Source organism: Euprymna scolopes, chromosome 18, assembly GCF_053919585.1.
Source record: "Euprymna scolopes isolate OS-2025 chromosome 18, ASM5391958v1, whole genome shotgun sequence".
NCBI lineage: Eukaryota > Metazoa > Mollusca > Cephalopoda > Sepiida > Sepiolidae > Euprymna > Euprymna scolopes.
In genome coordinates this window covers 99,379,750-99,406,143 of record NC_136499.1, presented here as the reverse complement: position 1 = coordinate 99,406,143, position 26,394 = coordinate 99,379,750, and the positions used below count along the sequence as shown (strand labels likewise).

General features: G+C 37.5%; 1 protein-coding gene across 2 annotated transcripts in view; it reads right to left on the bottom strand.

Moving 5' to 3' along the window:
- The window catches only part of LOC145297712 (wings apart-like protein homolog), a 427,159-nt gene that overhangs the window by 397,288 nt on the left and 3,477 nt on the right, over positions 1-26,394 (bottom strand). The window contains exons 2-3 of one of the 2 annotated variants that reach the window (XM_080143918.1): positions 19,151-19,302; positions 8,889-10,576 (exon numbers count right to left, since the gene is read on the bottom strand). In XM_080143918.1, coding sequence (XP_080000044.1) covers positions 8,889-10,562 — 1,674 coding nt within the window. In that variant the 5' untranslated portion in view covers positions 10,563-10,576; positions 19,151-19,302. The remainder of the gene's footprint in view (positions 1-8,888; positions 10,577-19,150; positions 19,303-26,394) is intronic. The other variant, XM_080143917.1, reaches the window with a different exon arrangement.

The window sequence follows — 26,394 nt, the reverse complement described above, 5'->3', positions numbered from 1 at the left end:
ATTTTCTGTATTTGCTTGATATTAATAACAAATTAGTTTATTAATTTATAGAACAAAACATGAATTAGTCAGATTTGCTATTTACTAATTTAAGAGAGGAGACAGGGATATATATATATATATATATATATATATAGATAGATAGATATAGATATATATATATATATATACATACTAGTCTGGGTGCCCGGTGTTGCCCGGGTGTTTTGAGGTGTGTGTTGAGCAAAAAAAAAAGTCATAGTAGGCAAACAGTCCCAACCCCGTGCCGCGAAGGCAGAAAAAAAAAGTGGAGGTGTGTGTAAGGGTGCTGGTTGAACAAAAATAATAAAAATAAAAATTGCGAGTGCAAAAAAATAAAAAAGTGGTAGTAGGCAGGCAGGCTTAAACCTGTACAGCGAAGGAGAAAAAGAAAGCAAAAAAGAAAATGTTAACGCGTTAGCTGTTGCGTCCATCGCCAAACCGGAAGTGATGTAGGTTTAAATTAAGGTTAGACAATCAAAAAGAGGCAATGACTTTTGAAAATATTGGTGAAAAAAGCGATCCCCCCCTCCCTATAAAAAAGTGCCCAGTTGAGGGTGAAGGGATTAATGTTTTTAGCCAATTTTTCGACATTTGTTGTCCAAAGAGTCGAGCTTCAAAACGATACTGATCTCGTAAAAATCCGTCACCTCTGTTGTAAAGTTTTAGGCAGACATACATATGTACATACATTTAAACAGACAGGTGAGATTTATATTATAGAATAGCGAGGGGTACCCGGCGTTGCCCGGGTGTTTGAAGGTGTGGGGGGGGGGGGTTAAAAAAAAAAAAAAGTAAGATTGAGGATCAACACCAAACCGTTGAGGCAAACTTGTGAAAAAAAAAAAAACGTGCGACGTTAACCATTGCCCCACCGCGACATGCTTACGGAAACACGTTTGAATTTATTTAATTACTTGGATTTAGCAGGTGTTCGTTTTAATGAGTTAACAAGGTCAAGTTTGACTGCGGGATTTCATTTACTGCTGAACGCTTTTTTTTCCCTCAAGATGTTATAGGAAAAAGACTAACCCACATGCGGCGAGCGACAAATATTAAATATTTATCTTCCCGAAATCGAGCAAATTAAATAGACAGGCGAGCTTCGTTGTTAACTGTGAGATATTACAATTTACATGTGATATAAAAAGTTTTAAAAAGTTGTGAAGCGAGCGACCGCTTCTCTGAAAGAAGCCTTTTGTAGACACACAGAAAAAGCGAACACACATACATACATACATACATACATACATACATACATACAAACATGCATTTTCGCTTTTATATTTATAGATTAAAGGAGAGAGAGTGAGGTTGTAACTTCTGTCTGTCCACAAACTTTTGCCTGGCATTTTAGAGATAGATCTCTCTCTCTCTCTCTCTCTATATAAAATCATAAATATACCATTGAAATCGGTGAAAACACCCATTTTTCAATCAAATTGATTGATCACCTGATCTTGATCTAGTCGGGGACCCACTGCGGTGCAGCAGAAGAAAGCTTCACATGCCTCCTCGCAGTGACTTAGTCCACAATAAATTGTAGTCTACATTGCACTGTAGAGAACCTACTGTTGATTTTATAAAATTATTTTTATATAATGACTTGAATTAAAGTTTAAACTGCAAAAGTCAATTATCATGGTTCAATTGTGTTCTAAACAGAAACATTCTTTTTGAACGTGCCTGTCTTATCAAAGAACCTACTGTTGATTTTATACGTCAGACCCTTCTGCTTGTGCGGTGATAAAACTTTTCAAATGTACTTGTCATGTTAAGCTGTGTAAGGGTATTAACTTTGATCAAAATCAAACTGTTCCTTCCTTAATCAGATTTTTTCAATCATCGATACTTACTGAATGCATTCCAGCACAAAACTTATCTAAGAACATTCTGAGACACAAAGTGCATTTGTTTAAATTTAAAAAAAAAAAGAAAAAAAAAATCGGCCTCACCATTTCAAAATCAATAGGGAACGAACTCAGACACAGACAAAATGCCTTTTATATATAAGCAGAAATGTTTGTGTGTGTGTCCCCATAGAAAGAAAAGTTAGAGAATCTCCATAAAATCTAAAAGTGTATTCTCAGGTAAACTTTACCAGAAAAAACGATGGAAACGTTCCAGAGTCTCTAAATGCACACCTAATGGGAGTAATGAGGGTATAACCTCCTTAAAACTTCAAACATATCCTATTTTTATTGAATAAAATTTTCTGGGAAAGACAATAAAAGTGGTGCTGAATCTCTAAATGCTTTCCCAACTAGTTTTGGGATGACGATTAATCAGAATCAGAATCGGGAATCAGAAAAATCCAAAGATTTGGGGGTATCGGAATCAGAATCAGAACAATTGATGCCTATTTTCCGATGCCAAAACGATTCTTTTAATTGTCTTTTTTTATTTGATTTTGTTTAAACCAAAATCTTCCATTGCTGCTAATAATGATAATATAATAAATATTTATTGATTTTAAATTACCAGTAAAGCTAAAATCGATAGATCACTCTCCACAAGTGTATATTGACGTTTAGGAAAATATCTGCATATTTAACATGTGTTTTTATAAAAATCGGGGAAAATAACAATTTTATAGTTAAATAATTAAAGAATCGGAATCAGTAATTGTATCGGAATCAGGAAAAATATTGGAATCGTCCCATCACTACTCCCAACCCAACCTTTAAAACTTCACGTACATCATATTTTGATGGAATCTACATCATATGTATAAAATTCTTTGGAGAAGATCATGAAAATGGTCCCAAATCTTTACATTACTCTTGAACATCTATATGCCTGCACCTCTAAGTAATCCATTCGGAACTTCAAAATACATATATTCGTTAAGATTTTTGTTCCTTAGAAGCGCTGGTTGAGTTTGAATAAAATAAAATATGTATTATATACGTTTGAAACCAAAACAATGCATTATTACAAAATAAACAGACATTTTGTTTGAAATTTATATTGAAATTCATATTTTTATGAAAAACATTGATCCAGAGAGCTTATCAGCATTTCAGCTTCTTCTAACTACATTAGGGGCATATAGTAGGAGCGAGGGAAGGTGACAATAAAAACAAAAATGTAATATGGTGTTATGAGCATAGTTGAAAAAATACATAGTAATTTTCATTTAATCCCGAGCATTATCAGGTCTTCTTGCTAGTAAACAGTACTAATACACTAAGACTAGGGTTGGATCAAATACAATTGTAATTGTATTTAAATACAATTTTAATGCAATTGTATTTGTATTTTAACATCACAAGAAAAAGTAATTTGTATTTGTATTATGGCATCCAGGAAAATAGTATTTTGTATTTGTATTTATATTTGAGAGAGAGAGAGAGAGAGAGAGAGAGAGAGAGAGAGAGAGAAGGAAACTTTCAGAGCTCTAATGATAATAAAATGCAATGCGGACATGATATAGAATGTAATGTAGATGTCAAATTTGGAAGGAAATATTTCTTTTCTTTTTCTTCTTTTTTTTTTGCATATTTTCAGATTTCTTTATTACTTTGAAAAAAAAGTACTTATATTTGTTTTTGTTTAAATCAGTTATTGTATTTTTATTTGTATTTTTGAGATTGAGGAATAAAAGTATTTGTATCATATCCTTACATCATTTGTAGACATTTATGCTGACAACACTACCATTTATGGTACCACATCTAAGACAGTAAACGAGCAAGTTCTCTCCAATTCTCTCCTCTGATCTTGAGCACGTAGTACAATGGGGAAAGGAGTGGCTGGTTACTTTTAATGCATCTAAAACCAAGCTTCTCTCTTTACATCATCAACATTCTAATCCACATTTGTCATCAATTGAAATGAATGGCTCTCGTCTTCAGGAGGCCTCAAGTTTTGACAAGCTTCTGGGCTTGACCATTACTCCTGATCTTAAATGGAACACGTATATCAAATCTGTTGCCAAGGCCGCTGGAAAAATGGTGGGATCTTTCTATCGATCCAGTAGATATCTCACTGCTGATGCTATTCTCTATCTATATAAGAGCCAGGTACGTCCAAGGATGGAATACTGTTGCCACATCTGGGCAGGAGCTGCTAGAAAGGACTTGTCCTGCCTTGATAGAGTTCAAAATAGACTTCGTAGCCTCGTAGGAGATGTCCTTTTCTCCTCCTTGCAACCTCTATCTCACAGAAGAGATGTTGCGAGTTTGTCTCTGATGTATCGTTATTTTCATGGAAAGTGTTCAACTGAGCTTCAATCTATGGTCCCCCCCTCGCCAAACTTTCACAAGAAACACTCGTCTAGCTGTAAACACTATCAATAATTTCCCCCACTCTTTATCTGTGCCTAAACCTAAACGTAGATTCCATGAACAAAGCTTCTTTCTTAGAACTGCACGCCTGTGGAATTGTCTTCCGTTTTCCTGCTTTCCGGCTGACTACAATATGGTTGTGTTCAAGTCTAAAGTAAATAAGTTCTTGATGAGCCGTTCCATATAAGTTATCAAATTTACCAAATTTTCATTACTAATGATTACTATATTGACCAATTTCTATTGTACACTCTTTAACCCTTATCCTTGAGTGGCCTCTGGGCCTTGATAATGTGGTGATGCCTTTGTAAAAAAAAAAAAAAAAAAAAAAAGAAATTTCTGGTAACCTAAACGAAAGTATTTGTATTTCAATTGTTAAAAGTCAGTATTTGATCCAACTCTAAGACAATTTCATGTTTGTGCATTATTGTCTTTACTATTTTTTAAAAGATGTGATCATTTGATCGACAACGATGCAATGCAAAGGCTTCAATTTTTTAAAAATTTCATTTAATATCACTAGTGTGTCGAGCATGAACTTCAAACGAAAATACACTTTTTTGGACTTTAGGAAAAGATTAAAGTGTAGTATCTGCTCTGTCCAAAGACAGAATAATATAGTAGAATAAAAGTCATCCATCGAATAGAAATTTGTCACAAGTTTCTACAAGTACAAAGGTTTTAGAAATGGACACTCATAACTCTATATAGCATATACTTTTAATCACAAGTTAAAATATTCATTAGTTCTGGGATTGAGTTGTGCTTGAAAAAAATTCTTTTTAAATGCTTCTCTAATTAGGCATAATTTATAATTAACCGAACAAGTCAATCAAATATATTTCTCTCCCCTTTCTGTGTATCGATTCAACCACTCTAATAGTTTTAAAAGTCTGTGTATTTAAAGAAAGCGCAACACTTTTCAACTAATTTATATAATGTAACCATATACACCATAAACATATGTAAATTAGATAGCAAAATAATAGGATTCTTTACTTCTTTATTATTCATAAGGATACTCACCGATTTGTATGTTTGCCCAGTTTTTTTTTTATGGTGGTGGTGGTGGTGGTGGTGGTGTGTGTGTGGGGGGGTGTTTAGAATATCACAAAAGCATGTACATTACAAGGACTCACGTACATGAATGCAGTTCTAAGTAACACTCTTAGTGAGGTCAAAATTTCAATCTTCAATGCAGACGATACTAAGAATACAAATGACATAAGACTTCTACCTGGTCATAGCTGACAGAACAAGAACATGCTACCCAGGTAGATTAAATGAAAATAAAAAATAAACTATAGCATAGTTATGTGGTCCATTGGTGAGAATAAAATTACTGTCCACAACAAACCGTGGCGTAGTGGATAAAGTAATTGGTAAAATTCAGTTGTAAAAATTACACTTTTCAGTGTGGTTGATACTCAAAATACAATTGCGAATTAGGGTTTCTACCCAGTCATAGCTGATGGAACAAGAGCATCCTACCCTAGTGGATTAAAAAATAGGGTTCCATTCAGAATTCTGCACAGATTTCTGAATTCGATAAGATACAAATAAAGAAAGTTTGAAGTTACATTGGCTAAAATATTAGGAGAATAATACTCAAAATAGTAGCAGTGCGAATAATTCAAAAACTATAAAATTCGAAAACTACAAAATCGAAAACCACAAGTTCAAAATCTACAAATTTCGAAAAATTCAAATTCGAAAACTACAAAATTCGAAAACTACAAAATTCGAAAACTACAAAATTCAGAATAACTGATTATGTATTTTGATCAAAATGGTTAATATTATCAGGCCTATGTTTATACTTGGCATCCATAAAAAGGAAATACATTTTTTATTCATAATTGTAAAATTATAGAAATTAACAAATATCAGAAATGTTAAAATGAGATTCAGAGTATAGAACAGAAGTATCAATTGGAACAGATTCATTGAAGACTCTACCAAGGCTGCTGCAAAGAAGGTGGGATCCCTCTATCATGCTAGAAAATTATTCACACTAGAGAGTATCCTATATCTCTATAAAGCCACAGTTTGCCCACACATAGAGTATTCTTGCTACATCTGGGCTGGTGCAGCTACCATTAGTCTCTTCCTCTCAGACAGGGTCCAAAACAGTTTCCAATCTTATAGGTACCGCACTATCAACCAAACTTTACCCCTGTCCCATCACCGCAATGTTGCATCCCTGAGCCTGTTTTACAAGTATTTTAATAGAGCATGCCAGAAGATATCTCACTACTGATGCAATTTTCTATCTGTATAAAAGCCAAGTATGTCCAAGGATGGAGTACTGCTGCCACATCTGGGCAGGAGTTGCTAAAAATAGCCTATCCTGCCTTGACAGAGTACAAAATAGACTTCGTAGCTTAGTGGGGAATGCCCTTTTCTCTTCCCTGCAGCCTCTCTCCCACAGAAGAGACGTTGCGAGCCTGTCTTTGTTTTATCGTTATTTTCATGGCAAGCGCTCGTCTGAGCTCCAATCTCTTGTCCCCCTTCGTCAATCTTTCACGAGAAACACCCGCCTGGCTGAAACTATTGTCAATAATTTTCCTCACTCTTTATCTGTGCCTAAATCCAAACGTAGATTCCATGAGCAGAGCTTCTTTCTCAGAAATGCAAAACTGTGGAACTCTCTTCCGTTTACCTGTTTCCCACATGACTACAACTTGGATGTCTTCAAGTCCAACATTAACAAATTCCTGACAAACCACCCACTTAAGTAAGACACTCTATCATTTTATAGTATTGAATTGTATTGGAGATTTCTCCAATACTAATGATTACTACAATACTATCTCATTGATTACTGTACATGCAATAGCCCTTATCCCTGAGTGGCCTCCGGGCCTTGATAAGTGGTGACCTCTATGTAAAAAAAAAAAAAAAAAACTCATAGCATATGTGCCCCTCTCTCAATGTAAATACAACTGACAAACAGCAAAATTCCCTTCGCCTTTCACTGTAGAAATCCCTAAATGCCATAAAGCCTTTTACTCTAATAGTTTGCGTCCCTCGAACTGCTACGCTCCAGAATTTCCTCCAGGTTTCCTGCTTCTCTGACTACTGACATGCAGAAATGTAATGTGAACAGGCATCTTGCTGCTTAACTTCTTACATAGTGTCCCAGCAGATATGGTCTAAAATAGTAGCCCCTTGACAAACAGCAAAATCTCACCTCTTCACTGTTGAGATCCCTAGATGCCAGAAAGCTTTCTACTCTAATAGTTTCTTCTCTCGAACTACTGGACTTTGGAATTCCCTCCTGGTCTCCTGCTTCTCTGACTGTACTGACATGCAAAGTTCAAATAACGTGAACAGACATCTCGCAGCTCAACTCCCTACATAGTGTCCCTGTAGACATGGTTCCAAATAGTAGCCCCTTATGTCAAAGTGGCACTGTGTCTTGTTTGAGATAAGATTAAAAACAACAAAAAACATGGGATGAAATTAGGAACTCACTATGTTAACGCTGGCGTCCCTCAGGGTTCCATCCTGGGTCCAACCCTGTTCTTGATCTTCGTAAATGACCTCCCAAATCACATTCTTAGGTCATTCGTAGACATTTATGCAGACGAAATGACAATCTATGACGACACTTCAAAGGCCAGCGCTGACAAGGATCTTTCTGATTCTCTCTCCTCTAATCTTGAGAATGTGGTGCAATGGGGAAAAAGGTGGTTGGTTAATTTTAATGCATCAAAAACCAAGCTTCTCTCCTTTCATCATAATCGCTCTGACCCCCATCTGACCCCAATTGAAATGAATGGCTCTAGTCTTTGGGAAGCCTCGTGTCTTGACAAGCTTCTGGGACTGACCTTCACTCCTGATCTGAAATGAAACACATGCATCAAATCGATTGCCAAGATCATTGAAAAGATGGTTGGATCACTCTACCGCTCCAGTAAGTATCTCACTGCTGATGCGATCGTCTATCTGTATAAGAGCCATGTACGCCTTACAATGGAGTACTGTTGCCACATCTGGGCAGGAGCTGCTCAGCATACCTATCCTGCCTTGATAGAGTTTAAAATTGGCTTCAAAACCTAGTAGGTGATGCCCGTTTTTTCTTCCCTGCAATCTCTTTCCCACAGAAGAGACGCCGCCAACTTGTCTCTGCTCTATCGCTATTTTTATGGCAAGTGCTTATTTGAACTCCAATCTATGGTATCTCCTTGCCAAACTTTCACAAAAAAAACATTTGACTAGCTTAAACCATTATATATGACTTTCCCCACTCTCTATCTAGGCTTGAATTCATTATAGATTTCATAAACAAAGCTTCTTTCCCAGAACTGCCTTTGGAACACTGTTCCGTTGGCATGCTTCCTGGCTAGATACAACATGGCAGCCTTCAAATCTAATGTAAACAAGTTCCTGTTAAGTCATCCTCATAAATAATAAAATTCCACCTAATTTACATCATTAATGATTACTTCATTACCACCTTACATTCATTAACCCTTATCCTCGAGTGGCCTTCAAGCCTTGATAAGTGGTAACGCTTAAGTAAACCCTCCCCTAAAAAAAAAAAAGAGAGAAACAGAGAAAAAGATAGCGACTTACCTTTTTCGGGCTTTTGCTTGATAACTTAGGTGTAACAGATCCACTAATTGAATATTTAGTATTTTTAGACTTAAATATTTTCCTCTCTGCTGGTTTGGCCGACTGCCTCATGTACGTCTTAGCTGTCCGCATAGTCAATGACTTGTCGTACGTATCATCCAAATCAAATGGATCGGCAGGCAGAGAGTTTTTTTGTTTATCACTAGACACAGAATTGCACGTTTCTGTCGTAAAGCCAAAATCATCGTCCAACTTGAAAATGTCGTCGAATATGTCGTCATTTTTAGACTCCTTTAATGAACACGGAATTTCCTTTTTCTCGGGGGCAGGTGAATCTTCCTTGTCATCCAGGGAAAATAGCTTAATGGATTCATTGTCAGATGGGTCGTTAAACATCTCTACATCATCCTCAGCAGAACTGGTGCGACGGTAGATGCCACCTTTCCCAAAATCATCAAATTCGTTATCGTCAAAGTCCTCAGGGGATAGAGGCGGTGGCCCATCGTCACTGGCTAGAGAACTAACCGGACTATTCGCCGAGATGATGTTGGGAGGTTCTTCCTCACGGTTAGCGCACACTTTCACGGGCTTCTTCTTGATAATCTTGTCGAAGAGTTCACTTGCCGTTTCTCGCGGAGTCTTCTTAATTGTCGTTTTAAGGCCGTCCATTCCTTTTGGTTTGCATAGAAAAATGATAGTTGTGCCGCGATTATTTTTTACCTCGCTCCGAGAGATTACAGTGCTGTTAGTAAAATTGTCTTGTTTGTCTCGGAAAACATTGCTGGGTGTATGAGGGCTGACCGGAGCCGTCGGCTTGGGTGATGACTTCCTGCTGAGCTTTGAAGGCGACGATGTAGGAGTGACTGACACGGGGAGCTGGTGGCTGTTGTATGTACGGATGATAGGTCCCCGCTTATACGTGTATCTCTCCTCATCCTTGTTCTCCTCGCTCGGCGGTAGTTTGGTGAGCACTGAAATCAGCTTTTCCGGGGAGGATTGTGTGCTCAACGTGATGCAAGATGAAGACTCCGGGCTGCTGGAATGTTGGGTAGAACCGCTAGAGTTCTTCTGGGAAATGAACAACTTCTGTGAATAGGGATAATCTTTGACTTTGATGGTCATCTTTTTGGGGGGAGAATCTAAGGAACTCTCTTGAGATGAAAACGGATCGATTCTTTTGGTTGGACTTACTGAATAAGTTTTTGCTGACCGATACAACACTTTATCTGGGTCGGTTTTAGGCAAAGATTTTACAGGCGAAGTGTCCATTTTATAATCGTTAAGGGACTGCTTAGTAACAATCCCTACCGCAGGGGCTGTGACAATTATGTTTTTCTGAGAGGCATTGGAGTGCAGAGGTACCTTGGTTACAGTGTTTCGACTCGGACCTTTTGTTTCCTCGGGTTCAAAACTGAACGGGTCATCAGAGAGGTCATCATCAAACCGTGGCCTCTTTGAGACGGCTAAATCTCTTTCATGAGTGAGGGATGCTTCGAGTTCTCGGTCCTTGCGGCCGCGAACTGCGGTGAATGAGGTCTTGCCCCATTTCTGAATGAGTGGGGAGGCTTTTACAGTTAAAGTTTTATGGTTCTTGTTATGCAGTATCTCGTCGAAGGCACGATTTGAAGCAGACTCCGGTGTTCTGCCATACGTTTTTATAGTACACCGCTTCATGTTGGTGAAGGGCGCTGAAATGAAACAAAAGTAAAAACTGTTAACGTTTAGTCAACTTCACATATAAAATATTTAGTGATGGTACAGTATAGTCAATGGGGGGGGGGAAATATATTTAACAGATAACTGTTACCAAAGGCAATAAAAGTTAATTTTCTACTTATGTGCATGATTTGTCTTGTCTTTGAATGCATTTTTATTTAAATTATAGATTTTACCGAAAGAGCCTTGTAGGCCGATGATTGTCCTCATAGTCACACTACAATAAAAACAACACAAGTTGTTGGTATAACTCGAGCTTTGTGGATGTGTGTGCCCGCAGAGTAGAAAAGACCCCCAAACGTCTGACTGTCTGTCCACGTAAGTCTGCAGATTATCTTCTCAACGAGTTTTAATCCTTCCTGAAGGATCTCTGAGCTTCCAACCATCATCAAATTGAAAAATTTTCCTAAAATATATTGACTTCTATATTTATTGATTCAAAATCAGAAATCCCATGTCCGGTTTTTTTGTCGCAGAGTAACTTATAATGACCAGTCATTTCAGTCACTTTTAGCTGACCACCCATCCCATTTCTGACTACTTTCATGCCCTTGGTGAATCATTTTTAACCACTGCCATGGCTTTTTTTTTTTAACTTCTGACAATTTTTTCTTTTTTATGGATCACTTCCTAACACTCACCCGAGGTTCATCCATAGTATAACAGCCTTACCAAAGACTCAAAATTAAAAATGGCAAACAGACACTTTGATGGACATCTTCAAAGTTCAACTGAGTGATTTTTATTTGTCTTTTTTAAGTGAAAAACCAAAATAAACATACAAAACTAACTTTTCCAAATGCAATAAAGTTTACTTTTTCACCTGAAAGGAGAAAATGATGAAAAAAATAGAATGTTATCAAACTTCGAACATGTTTGTCAAAACGGAGTCAGCCATTTTGGACTTTGAGGTTATTTGAATGAAATCTTTAATTTAAATAAAAATGCTTCCAAAGCAGAAAAATTATGCAAGTAGAGAGAAAAGTAATTTTTATTGCCTTTGGTAACAGTCATTTGTTTTTCTGTTAACTATATTTCATAAACAGCAAAAAAAATTTAAATTAAAAAAGAAAATGAAGATTATTATTCTGAGACAAGTTGAAGCGCTCATTTATGTAATAAAGCCACCATTCCTCCATGCGTGGAATATTGTTGACACATTTGGGCTGGTGCTCCAACCACTAGCCTTACTCTTCTTGTAAAGAGAATTTCTCACCTAATACATTCTGCACTATCTGCAAAGATCTAGCCTCTGTCGCCTCACCACCGTGTTGCATCCTAGTACTTGTTTTATAAGTACTTTCACAGAATGTGCTTACAGTACTTGTGTGCCTCCCCATAGAAAACACGTGACCCAACAATTAGCAGCAAAATCCCACCCCTTCCTTCTAGAGGTCTCTAGATACCAAAAGCTTTTCAACTCTAATCGCTTGTCTTTGGAATTTTACTCCTTGCTCACTGTCTCCCCTCTCTGTAGTAACATGCAAAAATTTAAATATAACGGAACTTGTACAGTTTATGGACCGTGCTGAAAGACATTCTTAACATGAGGAGAGGAGAGGCTTTTTAATTATTCATAAACTGCACAAGCACCAATATAATAATACATATAAATATAATACAAACAAACATCTTGCTGACCACCTATAAATCTGGCCCCTATCAGAGCAGCCTTTTACACTTTAGTAGCAATATGCCTTGTTTGGGATGAACAAAATAACTACAAATTTTGGCGTTATCGTTTGCAGTGTTCTTTATTTGACTATTTCCCTTCATCAGTGTGGCTATTCATTCTTCAACTACATTTTCACCATTATCACACCCTCTAATGGGCATTTAACTCCACAAAATCAAAAACTTTTCCAAGCCATAACTTCACCGATGTACTGTTTTACAAGTATTTTAATGGTGGATGCTCCAATGAACAAGAAGCCCTTGTACCCTTTCAACAAACTCCACAAGCAGCAAAATCCCACGCCTACACAGTAGAAATCCTTAGCTGCCAGAAAGCCTTCTACTTTAATAGTTTATTCTCCAAGATTGCTAAACTTTGGAATTCCCTTCCGGATCCCTGCTTCCCCGATTGTACTGACATGCAGAAGTTCAAGTGTAATGTAAACAGACATCTTGCTGCTCAACTCCCTACATAGTATCCATGCAAACTATGTCCCTGATAGTAGCTCCCTACATCAAAGTGGCACTTTGCCTTGTTTGGGGGTGAAAACGCAAAGAAAAAAAAAATTTTTTTCTATTTTTGTACACTTTTTAGCAAAATGTTTTTGTTTTTTTATTTTTTTGTTTGTTTTTTGTTTTTTTGGGTTTTTTTTTTTGGTTTTTTTAAGTATTTTGATATCTAAACGCTTACATTTATTAAGGGGTTCAAGTTTATTTTTGTGGGTCGAGCACTTTTGTTAAATGATATTACATACTGCTTACTTAGCGTAATGCAAAGCTTTATGTTTATAAATAAAAAAATGGAGCATTTTAAAAGTTGCGGTCAATAAAGACATTGGAGATGCGAGTTAGGAGCACTGATCTTGTGGCTTAGTGAGTAGAACTGCCAACTATCAACTAGAGGATTGTAGGTTTGATTCTTGGGTTGGGATAGTGTAACGAAGCTACTGACATGTACATAGTAGCAGCGACATCTCACGTATAAAATGACCAAGCCGTGGTGCAAGCAAGTGGTCACGGCGGAGGAAAAGAAAGAAAAAAGTGGAGAGAGATTTGGAACCATGTGGCAGTGATAGTGACTGGGAAGCCGATGCTGGCATGAGATAGATGTGTAACCCCGTGGCAGGACTGAAAAAGATGTGTCGAGACGGCAGAGTTTTGTTAACCACATGGCAGATGAGAAAAACTGTATAAAAAAAAGGTGCAGGCATGGTTTGGAAAGTACCATTCATAAATGCCTTTTCCTAAAAACTGAAAAAAAAATCGAGTCATGCACATAATGTTGAAAGGAATATGGGTGATATTTTCGCATTAAATCATTTCGATTTGGATTGTGCTCTGCAATCTGAAAGGAGATAGTCATGATGAACTGAATAATGATACGGATTGATATCCTGGTGTGTTAAGTGCGAATAATCGGTTTTGTAGCACCACTTTCACTTATGGATGTTGGCAACCTTCACGTGATCTCTTTTGAAAATACCTGATTCTAAAAAGAATTGAGGGAAACCGATGCCAACTACACAATCAAAAGTCAGACCATGTAGATCCTTATGAATTTAGGTTACTTGTCGGAAAACAGACCCAACCCTACAAAAGCAAAAATTATTAAAATCAGGGCTAGAGGATGCACTTTAGTCACTAAAATTGAGCTAGTCTGCTCTGAAGTTCCTTTCTTTCGACTGAAAACGTATTATCGTCATATTTTTATGGAAATCACTCCAGACAAGACATGAAGCCACTTTATGTAAAGAGCTAAAAATAAAAAAAAAATACTACGACATCAAAGTCAAAAACTTGCCAATGATAAGTGAATGGATTCTGACCTAGAAATTAGAAATTCTTCCCCCTTTGTCAGATACATCACTCATGGAATGTGAGGACTAAAGGACAAAATAAGGGAAGTGAAAGTTATGAAGCTACCGAAAGTAAACTCGAGGTCTGCTTTCTACTCTTATGTATTATAATGCAATGAAATAGATAAAAGGCACTTCCATTTTACATCATCGAATCAAGTATGGATGGACAGTGTTGATATAATAATGGTTTGCAGAAAAGACAAACGTATAGATGAAGCATTACAAGAAGTCAATCAGCCAACGTCAACATTCAGATTAGATCACTGTTTGATGTGAGATCAACCATGTCGGTCATTCAGTGCCAAATCGTGCATTTCGTGAAAACAAAATGTCGGGATTGTGGTTTTAGATGTGTCTATGTATTTTTATCAGAGGTTTTGTCTGCCTGATAATCTGTTATGCTACAGTTTTAAATGGCCTTTTCATCAGGTTGAATAGACACAGTTTATTTTAAATGCTTTCAAGCATCTTTAAAAGGATTTGACTTGTTAGTCAGTTCTTCAGTTTTAGTTTGAAACTATCTTCTTTGGTCAGCCGGAGTAAGTCTGAAATATCATTTTAATCACCAAACATGATTGAATAGATGCGCATTATTTGAGATGTGTACATGCATCTCAATGAAAGGTTCTGTTTTTTAGTCACGTTTAATATTTTTCAGTGGTTTGTGGTGTATTGACATGCCACTTTATGCTCTCAATATGCAACTTCCAGCATTTCATGGTGCACATACACATCTGTCTATTCATCATCACCCATCTCTGCCAGACAAACTCTCATCTAGTAGATGTGAAATGGAAAGTTTCAACAAAATAAGCATTTCACTAAAGGCCAAGCTAGGATTTGAATTTATTCCAATAAAAAATTACAAGGAATCTTATAAACCACCTCAGCAAAAATAACTTTCTTAGTGACACGCAATATGGTTTCCGTTCTGCTAGGTCTACAGCAGATGTAATAACGGTTATATCTCATAGGATTAACAAATCTCTCGACAAAGGCTTTCTTTCTAGGGCAATTGCTCTTGACATATCAAAGGCCTTTGATAAGGTATGGCAGCATAAAGGCCTACTTCATAAGATTTTAATCTACAGTATATCTGGAAATGTTTTCTCAATTATTAAATCATTTCTCTCTGATAGATTCACAAGAGTAGTGGATGTTGGGCAGAAATCAGAAGCTCTCAGTATTAATGCTGGAATCCCTCAAGGGTCCATCCTTGGCTCAACTCTCTTCTTGATCTACATCAATGATCTCCCAAAACACATACTTAGATCATTCGTAGACATTTATGCTGACAACACTACCATCTATGGCAACACATCAAAGGCCGTAAATGACCAAGTTCTTTCTGATTCTCTCTCCTCTGATCTTGAGCACATTGTACAATGGGGAAAGAGGTGGCTGGTTACTCTAATGCATCTAAAACCAAACTCCTATCTTTACATCATCAATGCTCGTCTTGGGGAGGCTCCATGTTTTGACAAGATTCTGGGCTTGACCTTTACTCCAGATCTGAAATGGAACACGTACATCAAATCTGTTGCCAAGGTTGCTGGAAAAATGGTGAGATCCTACCGCTTCAGTAGATATCTCACTATTGATGCAATTCTCTATCTATATAAGAGCCAAGTATGTCCAATGATGAAGTACTGTTGCTATATCTGGGCAGGAGCTGCTAGAAGCAGCTTACCTTGCTTTGACAGAGTTCAAAATAGACTTCGTAGCTTAGTGAGGGATCCCCTTTTCTCTTCCCTGCAACCTCTCTTCCACAAAAGAGATGTTGCGAGCCTGTTTCTGCTTTATTGTTATTTTCATGACAAGTGCTCATCTCGCCAAATTTTCAGAAAAAAAAACCCACTCATCTAACTGAAACCAATGGCAATAATTTTCCCCACTCTTTATCTGTGCCTAAACCGAAACGTAGATTCCATGAACAAAGCTTCTTTATTAGAACTGCACGCCAGTGGAACTCTCTTCCATTTTTTTTCCAGCTGACTACAATTTGGTTGTCTTCAAGGCCAACATAAACAAATTCTTGATGAACCGTCCTCTTAAATAATCCAATTTATCAAATTTCCATCACTAATGATTACTACGAAATTATCCCATTGACTACTGTACACTTAATAACCCTTATCCTCAAGTGACCTATGGGCCTTGATAAGTGGTGATCCCTATGTAAAAAAAAAAAAAAAAAAAAAATACCAGATTAATAATATAGACTGAACAACAATTTCAACAACTAATCTCATCAAAACAGATACTATGCTTTGGCAGTTTTATGACAAACCCTGCAATAGATCATTGCTGCAAAATGCAACAATTAAGTTTGCGGTCATGCACACCATGATTATCCAAATGAATTCATTCATGACAATCTCCCACTGGATGGAAATGAACATGTGAACTACAACAATCAAAAAAATGTTAATGGAATCTTTTCCAATTTACTTGCCTCCCCACAAGGGCAAAGTTAGATACTTAGTTGGTGTTTTTTATGTGTGGAAATTCCAGCTCCCAAAAAATGGAGCACTTTGATTTGGAACAAAAATTAAAATTGCCTCAGTCCAGAAGAACTTCTGCAATAACTAGGGATAAAATAGTTTAAGTATAGCATCAGAACAGACATTACACTTTGTTCCTAGTCAAAAAGCCAAGGACTAGGATGTATGCTGCTCGAACTGCAATCATTCTAACAATCACAGCAGAATCAGGTCAGAAAGGTGATTGTGGAGCAATGGGGTATAATACATTTCAGAGTGGAAATCAAAAACACGAGCAAATACAGATCAAACATTCTTAAATTTGGTTAGCAACCAGTTTGTGAAAAGAATACTTTTGAACTGAAAACCTCTAAAACATCATAAATGCAACCTGAAATACGGTCATCTCTAAACAAACTAATCAAATACAGCTTCACATATGCCCTTGATGTGACACTTTCGGTGGTCGATAACGTGTATGCCCTTGACGTGACACTTTCATTGGTCCATGACGCATATGCCCTCGATGTGACACTTTCGGTGGTCAATGACGCGTATGCCCTCAACATGACACTTTCGGTGGTCAATGACGCGTATGCCCACCACGACACTTTCGGTGATCGATGACGCGTATGCCCTCGACGAAACACTTTCGGTGGTCGATGACGCGTATGCGCACAACGTGACACTTTCATTGGTCGATGACGCATATGTCCTCGACGTGACACTTTCATTGGTCCATGACACATATGCCCTCGACGTGACACTTTCATTGGTCCATGACACATATGCCCTCGACGTGACACTTTCGGTGGTTGATGATGCGTATGCCCTCGACGTGACACTTTCGGTGGTTGATGATGCGTATGCCCTCGACGTGACACTTTCGGTGGTCGATGACGCGTATGCCCTCGACGTGACACTTTCGGTGGTCGATGACGCGTATGCCCTCGACGTGACACTTTCGGTGGTCGATGACGCGTATGCCCTCGACGTGACACTTTCGGTGGTCGATGACGCGTATGCCCTCGACGTGACACTTTCGGTGGTCGATGACGCGTATGCCCTCGACGTGACACTTTCGGTGGTCGATGATGCGTATGCCCTCGACGTGGCACTTTCGGTGGTCGATGACGCGTATGCCCTCGACGTGACACTTTCATTGGTCGATGACGCGTATGCCCTCGACGTGACACTTTCGGTGGTCGATGATGCATATGCCCTCGACGTGACACTTTCGGTGGTCGATGACGTGTATGGCCTCGACCTGCCATTTTTGGTGGTTTGTGGCACATACGCTCTCGACTTGCTGCTTTCGAATACGTGATTACTAGGGCTATCAAAACAGCATATTCATTTCATTGTTTTGACTCTCGAGTATATATCTGACAAGTTAATCAATAGAGAACCACATCACTCTTTACAAAAACATAAGATATTAACTGATATATACTCGGGAGTCAAAATAATGAAAAGAATTTTCTGTTGTCATAGCAGTTCATATCTTATATGTTTTTTATAGAGTGATTAACTGTATTGGATATATACTTGAGAATCAAAACAATGATAAGAATATTCTCTTGTAATAGCCCTAGCGATTACACACCATTGAAGCTGACGTCAAACTTTGCTCCGGTCTATAGTTTGAGCTGGCCCTAGGATTAGTTGCTCATCACTACTCTGGCCACTGGGGACCATTGTGCATGGTCTGCGTCCATCTGGGACACTGTGCACTGTTCTATAGGAGAGCTCAACCTACTCTGGGAGAATATTGCTTTAAGTTATCTTCAAATTCAATGTCAACAAATACTTGTCATAAGCAGTCATCGTAAGTTTTCAAATTTTGTTCATACTATTTATTATTTTCTATCCTCTCATGATATTCTTCATCATTCAGTTGACAATCCATTTCATTAACTCTTATCTTTGAGTGGCTTTTAGCCTTGATAAACTGTGACTCAGAAGTTTAAAATAAAATACGATGAATAACCAGAAATGCATGAGTATGTAAGAACACCTCAATCCCCGTTTACTTTTTTGTCTCCCCACGAGGGCAAAGTTAGACACAATGTTGGTCTTCACGTGTGAAAAATCCAGTTCTCTAAAAAAAAAAAAAAAAAAAAAAAAAAAAAAAAAGAAGAAATGGAGGTTGGTTGGTATTATGGATTGGGACAAAATTAAAAGCATCCTAGTCACAAAGAAGATAACAGGTGACCACAGCAATTTGAGGTGTGGAGCTTTATCGTTGACAATGCACAGAAAGAGAGATCTCCATGGTTACCAGAACTTGAACGCCCATTCAGTGGAGGGGGGGAGAGAAAAAGAAGAAGAAATAATGTGTTGTATTAAACTACATGATTTTAAAAAGTAAATCGTAAGAAGTAGAATGATCCACCCTCCTCCTACTGACATGGGAATCTCCCATTTTGAAATCCTCCCTTCCGGTTCAGAAACACCTTGGCTCAATCACTTATAAACAAGAAATGGGAAATCACAAGCTACTGTAAGCAGATGGGGCTACAAAACTCACCCAACTATTTGTGAATGTGGAGAGGAATACCATACGATACAATACTGCCTTGTCTGCCCTCTACTGCCCAACCGCTGCAGCTTGAAAGATTTCACAGAGTACAACAACAACAGCACGAAGGACTGCGTAAAAAACTGTTGTATGACCATATGCTTCAAAGACACAAAAAGAAGATTTGCAATTTAGCACATCGTATGAAAAATGATGTTAGTGATGAAGAGAAGTGTAAGATATATAGAGACTAGCCTGGGTGCCCGGAGGTGTGTTTTGAGCAAAAAAAAAAAAAAAAAAAAAAGTGGTAGCAGACAGGCAGGCTTGAACCCGTAACGCAAAAGAGGAAAAGAATGTGAAAACAAAAAAATGATGTTTTTGTCGTTGTGTCCATCGCCAAACCAGAAGTAGCAAAAGTCTAAATTAAGGCTAGTCAATTGAAAAGAGGAGATAACTTTCGAAAATATTGGCGAAAAAAAGCGACCCCTCCTTGTAGAAAAGTGCTCAGTTGAGGGTGAAGGAATTAATGTCTTTAGCCAAATTTTCGATATTTGTTGTCCAAAGGGTCGAGCTTCAAAATGATATCGATCTTGTGAAAATCCGTTGCCTCTGTCGAAAGTTTTAGGCAGACATACATACACTTAAACAGATAGGTGAGATTTATATTATAGATGGAGATGATGCTTTGGAGAAAAATGTAAATACCTTGGCTCGATACTAGATATAGAAGAAGACGTCGGAAGAAGAAAAGGGCTTGCTCTAGATCTATGAGTCCATCTTCAATATCAAGAATGTCAATGAAGAAGTGAAACAGTATTTACCGAGAAAATCCAAAGCATTTTCGTGTACAAATTCAGAGTTGCAGACACGGATGAACACATCAGAATAAACATTGATGCTTTCCAACGAAAGCTATTGAAACGAGTTACTCAAATCTGTTGGCTAGGGACATTCTCAAACAAAGATCTCTACAGTAACACTGGAGTAATATACGATCAAGTGTCAGGCTTATTTGGCAGTATCTGAATAAATAGTAATTGTCTCAATATGAAGGGTTTCCCCTATATTGACTAAGGACCAATTACAGAACAGATACTACCCGGTTGGCTTTATTTATACAAAAAAGACAAATGAACACTGGAGATGACGGCACAGGAATTTTGTTTAACTCAATAAAAAAAAAAATAGAGACAATATCCGTTTGTGAATGCGAGATATTACGATCTAGGAAATATGCGAAAACTTCTTGCGGAATCTCACCGACGTGAGAAGTCCGATGCAAAAAGCCTTTCATGAACATACGCTCACGCCAATTTTACCTTTTATATATTAGACTAGCGGGGGTGTTCGGCATTGCCCGGGTATTTGTCGGTGTATGTGTAAGAAAAAAAAAACGTTTTGATAGGCAGGCAGGCTCGAATCTGAAGCCTTGAGGCGGAAAAGAAAGTGATAACTTGATAACTTACCGCGACACTAAGAGGGCGATGGAAGTGAGAATGGTTGAAATTAAACGATTAAAAAGTGAATGATTTCACACAGATCACGCCATAGGGGAATGAAATCCCGCACTTAACTTTGGCTGCAAGCCAGTTCCTGCATATTTGTTTGTTCCCCCAAGAAAAACGAGCTCCCCATAAAAAAGAGTGTCCAAATGAATAGCAATTGTCTGATATGACGGGTTTTCCCCACATTGATCAAAGCTGATAACTTCCTGGACGTCCCAGGCAGGAGGGCCAGGGAGATTCGTTTGCTATACGGATTCAGTTTCACCTTTATACGGTAAAGCTAAACAAACACGCGAGAGTAAGAAATAGCGTGAAAATAGCGTGTAAAAGTCACTCAAATAAAAGATAGAGATGACCTCGTTTTGTAAATCGGAGATATCATAATCCAGGGAGTATATAACAAGTTCTAAGAATTGGTAACCCCCTGCTGAGTCCTCCCGACCGGGTGTTTGTCAGTGTAAAAGAAAAAAAGTTTGGGAGGCAGGTAGGCTCGAATCCGAAGCCTTGAGGCAAAGGCGGCAAAAAAGCATTATAACTTACCTCAACGCTACGAGGGCAGCGGAATCGAAAATGATTGCAATTCAACGATTAGAAAGTTAAGTGACAGGCGCATAAATTTAATGAGGTCAAACGTCACGCACTTAACTTTGGCTGCAAGCCAGTTTCGCCAAGATATTGGGGAAAACCAGCTCCCCATAAAAAGGGGAGTGTCCAAAGGAATAGCAATTGTCTGATATGACGGGTTTTGCCCGCATTGATCAAAGCTCATTGCTTTTCACAAGTGCCAAGGAGCTCCATTTGCTGCAGTTTCAGTTTCGTTTATATACAGAAAAGTCAAAGAGACCAAGAAATATTGCGAAAATAGTGTGTAAAAGTCGCTCAAATAAAAGATAGACGCAACCTCCTTTCATAAATCGGAGATATCATAATCTAGCGAGCATATAAAAAGTTCTAAGAAACAGTAACTGCCCCGAGCCCCCACCCCCTCCAAAAGCCTTTGCCGGACATACACAAAAAATGCACACACACACATTTTGCCTTTTATATATATATATATAGATGATTTGGCAGATCTTATATATCGTTTTTGGTGACCGCCAAGTTATCCAAGTCTTCAATTAAGTTGTGATATTGCACAAAGTTCTGCGTATCTCCTAAACATAGTATGAACGTAGATGGGTTAAAATAACAACCAATCGGAATGCATGCAGTCGCTGTAGCATTTTACCTCATTTAGTACCGTGTCACCTCGGATGCGACTCTGAGTGACTTCCACGTTCGATATGGACACATTTGGTACTACGATAATACCACAGCTACAAAGGTATGATTTGTGAGTTCATGAAAGGGGGAATTCTGTTTCATTAAATTGAGCAAGTTTTTTTTTTCTATTCCTCATATTCACCTCCAAAACAAGGCAAATTAGGCCAGATTTATAGGGGCATGCTAAGCAGAGATATTTGTTCACATTACATTTAAATTTCTGCATGTTGGTACATTCATGGAAACATGGAGCAGGGATCAAATTCCAAAGGCAAGCAGTTCAAAGAAAGAAACTATTAGTGGAAAACTTTCCAGCGTCTGGGGACCTCTACAATTAAGGGGTGGGATTTTGCTGATTGTCAGGTTGGTTGAATATATAGAGATTATAGAGGTAAAGAAATATGATTCAGTGAGAGAGAAAAGGTGTTTTGTGCGTTGGAGGTTCAGCATCCTCATCTTATTTGGTTTGAGATCTTTTCTGTGTTGGCCATCTTCTAAAAATTGACTTCCAAAATAACCTATCTCTGGCCATGTCTTTATTTCTCCCTTTTTCTCTTAAATCCATCTTTCTCACTTATTCCCATAATTTCTTTGGTCATCGCGTACCAACTGACCTTGCTACCGCAATTGTTCTACATCTATTAACCGAAACACTCTCATCAATTATTTCAATGTGACCAAACCAACAGAGTCTCCTAATCTGCACACATATGCCTATACTATTCAGATTTAACCCCTGCCCCGGAGTCTTTAATACTCACATTATACATCTATTGCATCATTTCTCAATGTACAAAACATTCTCGGCATTCTCTGGCATGCACATACCTGATAAGACTCTTCCGAGTCAAAAGTTGTAATACTTTGCTGAATAATAATGGCAGAAGTTCCCTCAAAATAAATTGAGTTAAACATTTCAATCATTTGTGGCCAAAATACAAAACCAAAATGCCCACATATGTACCGATGAACTTTAGAACAAATTTTCTCATACAATTCAATAAGGAATATCCAACTTACTTACTACAAAAATGCTAGTCATAGTTTGGTGTCTTAAACTTCCCACAACCCCCCCTTTTTTGTGCTGATGAGGAGACTTCGATGAAACATAATTTGTCAATTACTGTCAATGTAAATAAAATTAACATCGTTTCCAAAAGGATCATACACTCAATTTGATTTTGTTTGTTTTCTCCTCATGAAACTGATTTATAATTTACAATTATTAATCTTTATACTCAATATATATATATATATATATATAAAATTTGTAGGATTTAGAGTTACGAGAAACTTGTAGGAAATGATCACGTTGTAGTATGTTTCTTAGATGAGAATCGATTATTCATATTATGTGGATTCTTCAGACTAACGTTCTCACCTTGAGCGCTATTTTCACGTTTCGGTCAATGTAATCTCTGAGTTTCTTCAGGTGCATCTTGTCAAACTTGGAAATCCGTACAGAATCTCGAACGAAACCCCTTTTTTGATCCACGAGTATAGCATGCTCTTATTTCATCAGCCATGACTGGATAGAAATCTCAAGAGATTCACAATTGTATTTTGTGTGTCGCCCACACTAAGGATTGAACCTCCAACCTCCAGATAAGTGTAACTTTATGACTGAATTTGACTAAGTACTTCATCCATTATGCCATCTATGCACTAAAAAATAGAAATGCAATTGCATCCAGATTTTTAATCTCACCTTTCATCCAAGTCATGACAAAAGGAGAGCCAGGAAATGTGATGTCTTGTCAATGTGTTGCTCAACGTGTGACTTTTTTTTAAAAAGGTAAGAATTCCTTCAGTAGAAATGAAAAAAAGCTGTATTGGACCTTGTTTGTTAATATATATATATATACTAGCAAAAGTACCCGTCGTTGACTGGGTTCAAAAACAGCCTACAGAAAATGGACTCTGATTTATGAAAGTATGATAGGTTATGAAAAGGAAGTGTTGTAAAGAGATAGCTTCGAATTTGGGGCTATCAGAACCAAAGCAAAGTATGATGAAAGTAAAAATAGAATAGATAAACCCCATAATTTGTTATACCATACCTGTTCACACTGAAACACTTATCACAATATTCTGTGGATCTATATTAAAAAACCTTGTTAAACTTTGTGACATATTTCCATTCTATAGAGGTCAGGCGCGAACGAACACCCCATAATTTTATTATACCCTATTTCTTCAAACTGAAACATAATTATCAAAGTATACTTACGCAGATAGATATGAAAAGTCTTTATTAAAGTGTGTGCCTATTTCCACTCTATGGAGACCAGGTGTGAACGCAGACCCCACAATTTTATCATACCATCCCTATTTAAGTTAAAACATACTTATCAAAGTATTCTATGTACATCTATATCAAAAACACTTGTAAACGTTTTTTTTTTTTTAATTTTTAAATTTCTTATTTACATACTTTGTGAACCAGGCGCATATGCAGGCCCCACAATTTTAATGAATCATCATTATGCCAGATCAAACATACCAATTCCTGTGTCTCGATACATCTCTCATTATATGTGATCAGTTTTCTATAATAGTCAACCATATAGGAGCCTATTCGTGACCAGACACACACGCAGACGTTCAGCTTTATATTATAGAAGATTATATATATATATATATATATATATATATCTATATATAATTTATAGCGGTTGGAGTGATAAGAAGCTTATTAAAGATGATGATCATTTTGTAGTTTGGATGCTGCTTTGCTATCCATCTTATTATTCTTGCTTGATAAGAAGGAAAGTGTTAAAGAAACAGGCTTATTAAACAGATTGATTTTGTTAATATCTATGAGATGCCTTAAATAAGTTTCCAGATTTTTTTTTTCGTACAAGCATTTAAGATTGTCATAAACTCTTGAAAAATTCAGTGTGTTATTACTATACATTTTATGAGATGACTGACCAATTTTTATGATTTCAGTTCAAATGAATAGCTACAGAAGGAATTAAAATACACCCTACTAAAGCCTGATTGTCACAGTTGGTGAATTTCAAAAATGCAATCTGGACGTGAGGACACTTTAGAAGAATGATATGCAATAAATTTCTGGATTAAACTTGGAAAAAATGCCACAGAAACGTATGGAATGCTTCAGACTGCTTTTGGACCATCTTGCATGAATCGAGCATCAGTTTTTGAGTGGCATAAGAGATTAAAGGAAGGCGGGAGTCTATGAGGAATGATGAGGTGTGGGAGGAGTAAGGAAGTTAGAATATCAGAGTTGATTGGCCAAATAAAAAATTCTATGGATACTGTCATGTATCTATCCAGACAATAAATGCACAGTTTGATGTCAGTGTGGAAACTATACACACAATTATTTTACGAGGAACTGAAGATGTGGAAGATTTGCGTGAATACATGTCAGCAATTCCGTCCTTGTCACAGACTAAGTGACCCACATGGGTATCAAGACAGTTCCTCATCCTTACCTTCCTATAGTCCAGACCTTACTCCCGGTGACTTCTGGTTATATCCTAAGCTCAAGGAAAACCTTAGAGGCTGTCATTATGAGACAACTGAGGAGATGAAAGAGGCTGCATTTCTAACACTGTATTTGTTTTGTTTGTGTTTCAGGATGCATAGATCATCCCTTGATGTGCTATGAATAAAGGAAGATACCTATCTATGATCTATGCATCCTGTCGTTGTTGATGCAAAGTCATAGATAGGTATCTTCCTTTATTCATAAAACATCAAAGGATGATCTATGCATCCTGAAACACAAACAGAACAAATACAGTGTTAGAAGTGCAGCACTACTAGACATATCTAGTGTGTATCTATCTAGTGACGAGGGTCATTGACATGCTCACGCAAGAGGAGTCCCATGGGGCCTTCCAGAAGTTGTTGGAACGGTACAACAAGTGCATTACAGCCGGAGGAGATTACTTCGAAGGAGATTAGAGTTTCATGTGTGTATTATCAATAAAAGTGGCCATACGGAAAAAGTTTGGAAGCTTATTTAAGGCAACTCATATGTCCTATAGAAATGTAATCAAGCCGACGGTCTTTCATCTCATCTCAATAAGCCAGAAAGCAAGCCGCCTATTCATGTTAGCATTTCGACTGGAACTGTTCATATTTGGGTACCAATATGGGGAAAAGGTGCGCGAATACACAGTGTTCTAATCACGCAACATATCACTATACAAGTAAGAATATATTTGTTCTTATTCATTACCGAAGCATGTATCAATCACTTCGCGAGGAATGACATACAAGTCCAAAAGAAAATAGATTAGAAACATGGAATTACCTCGAATGTTTACAATATTTGCTGCAAATAAGTTTCAAAAGAGATAACTTTTCCTTTCTTCCTATGTCTAATATCATACAGAATTTCCATGAACAGAGTTTCTTTCCAAGAAACTTCCATCTGTACAATATCTTACCGTGGGACAGCTTTCCTGTGGGTTGAAACTTGGTCGTCAACAAACATTTGCCTGATAT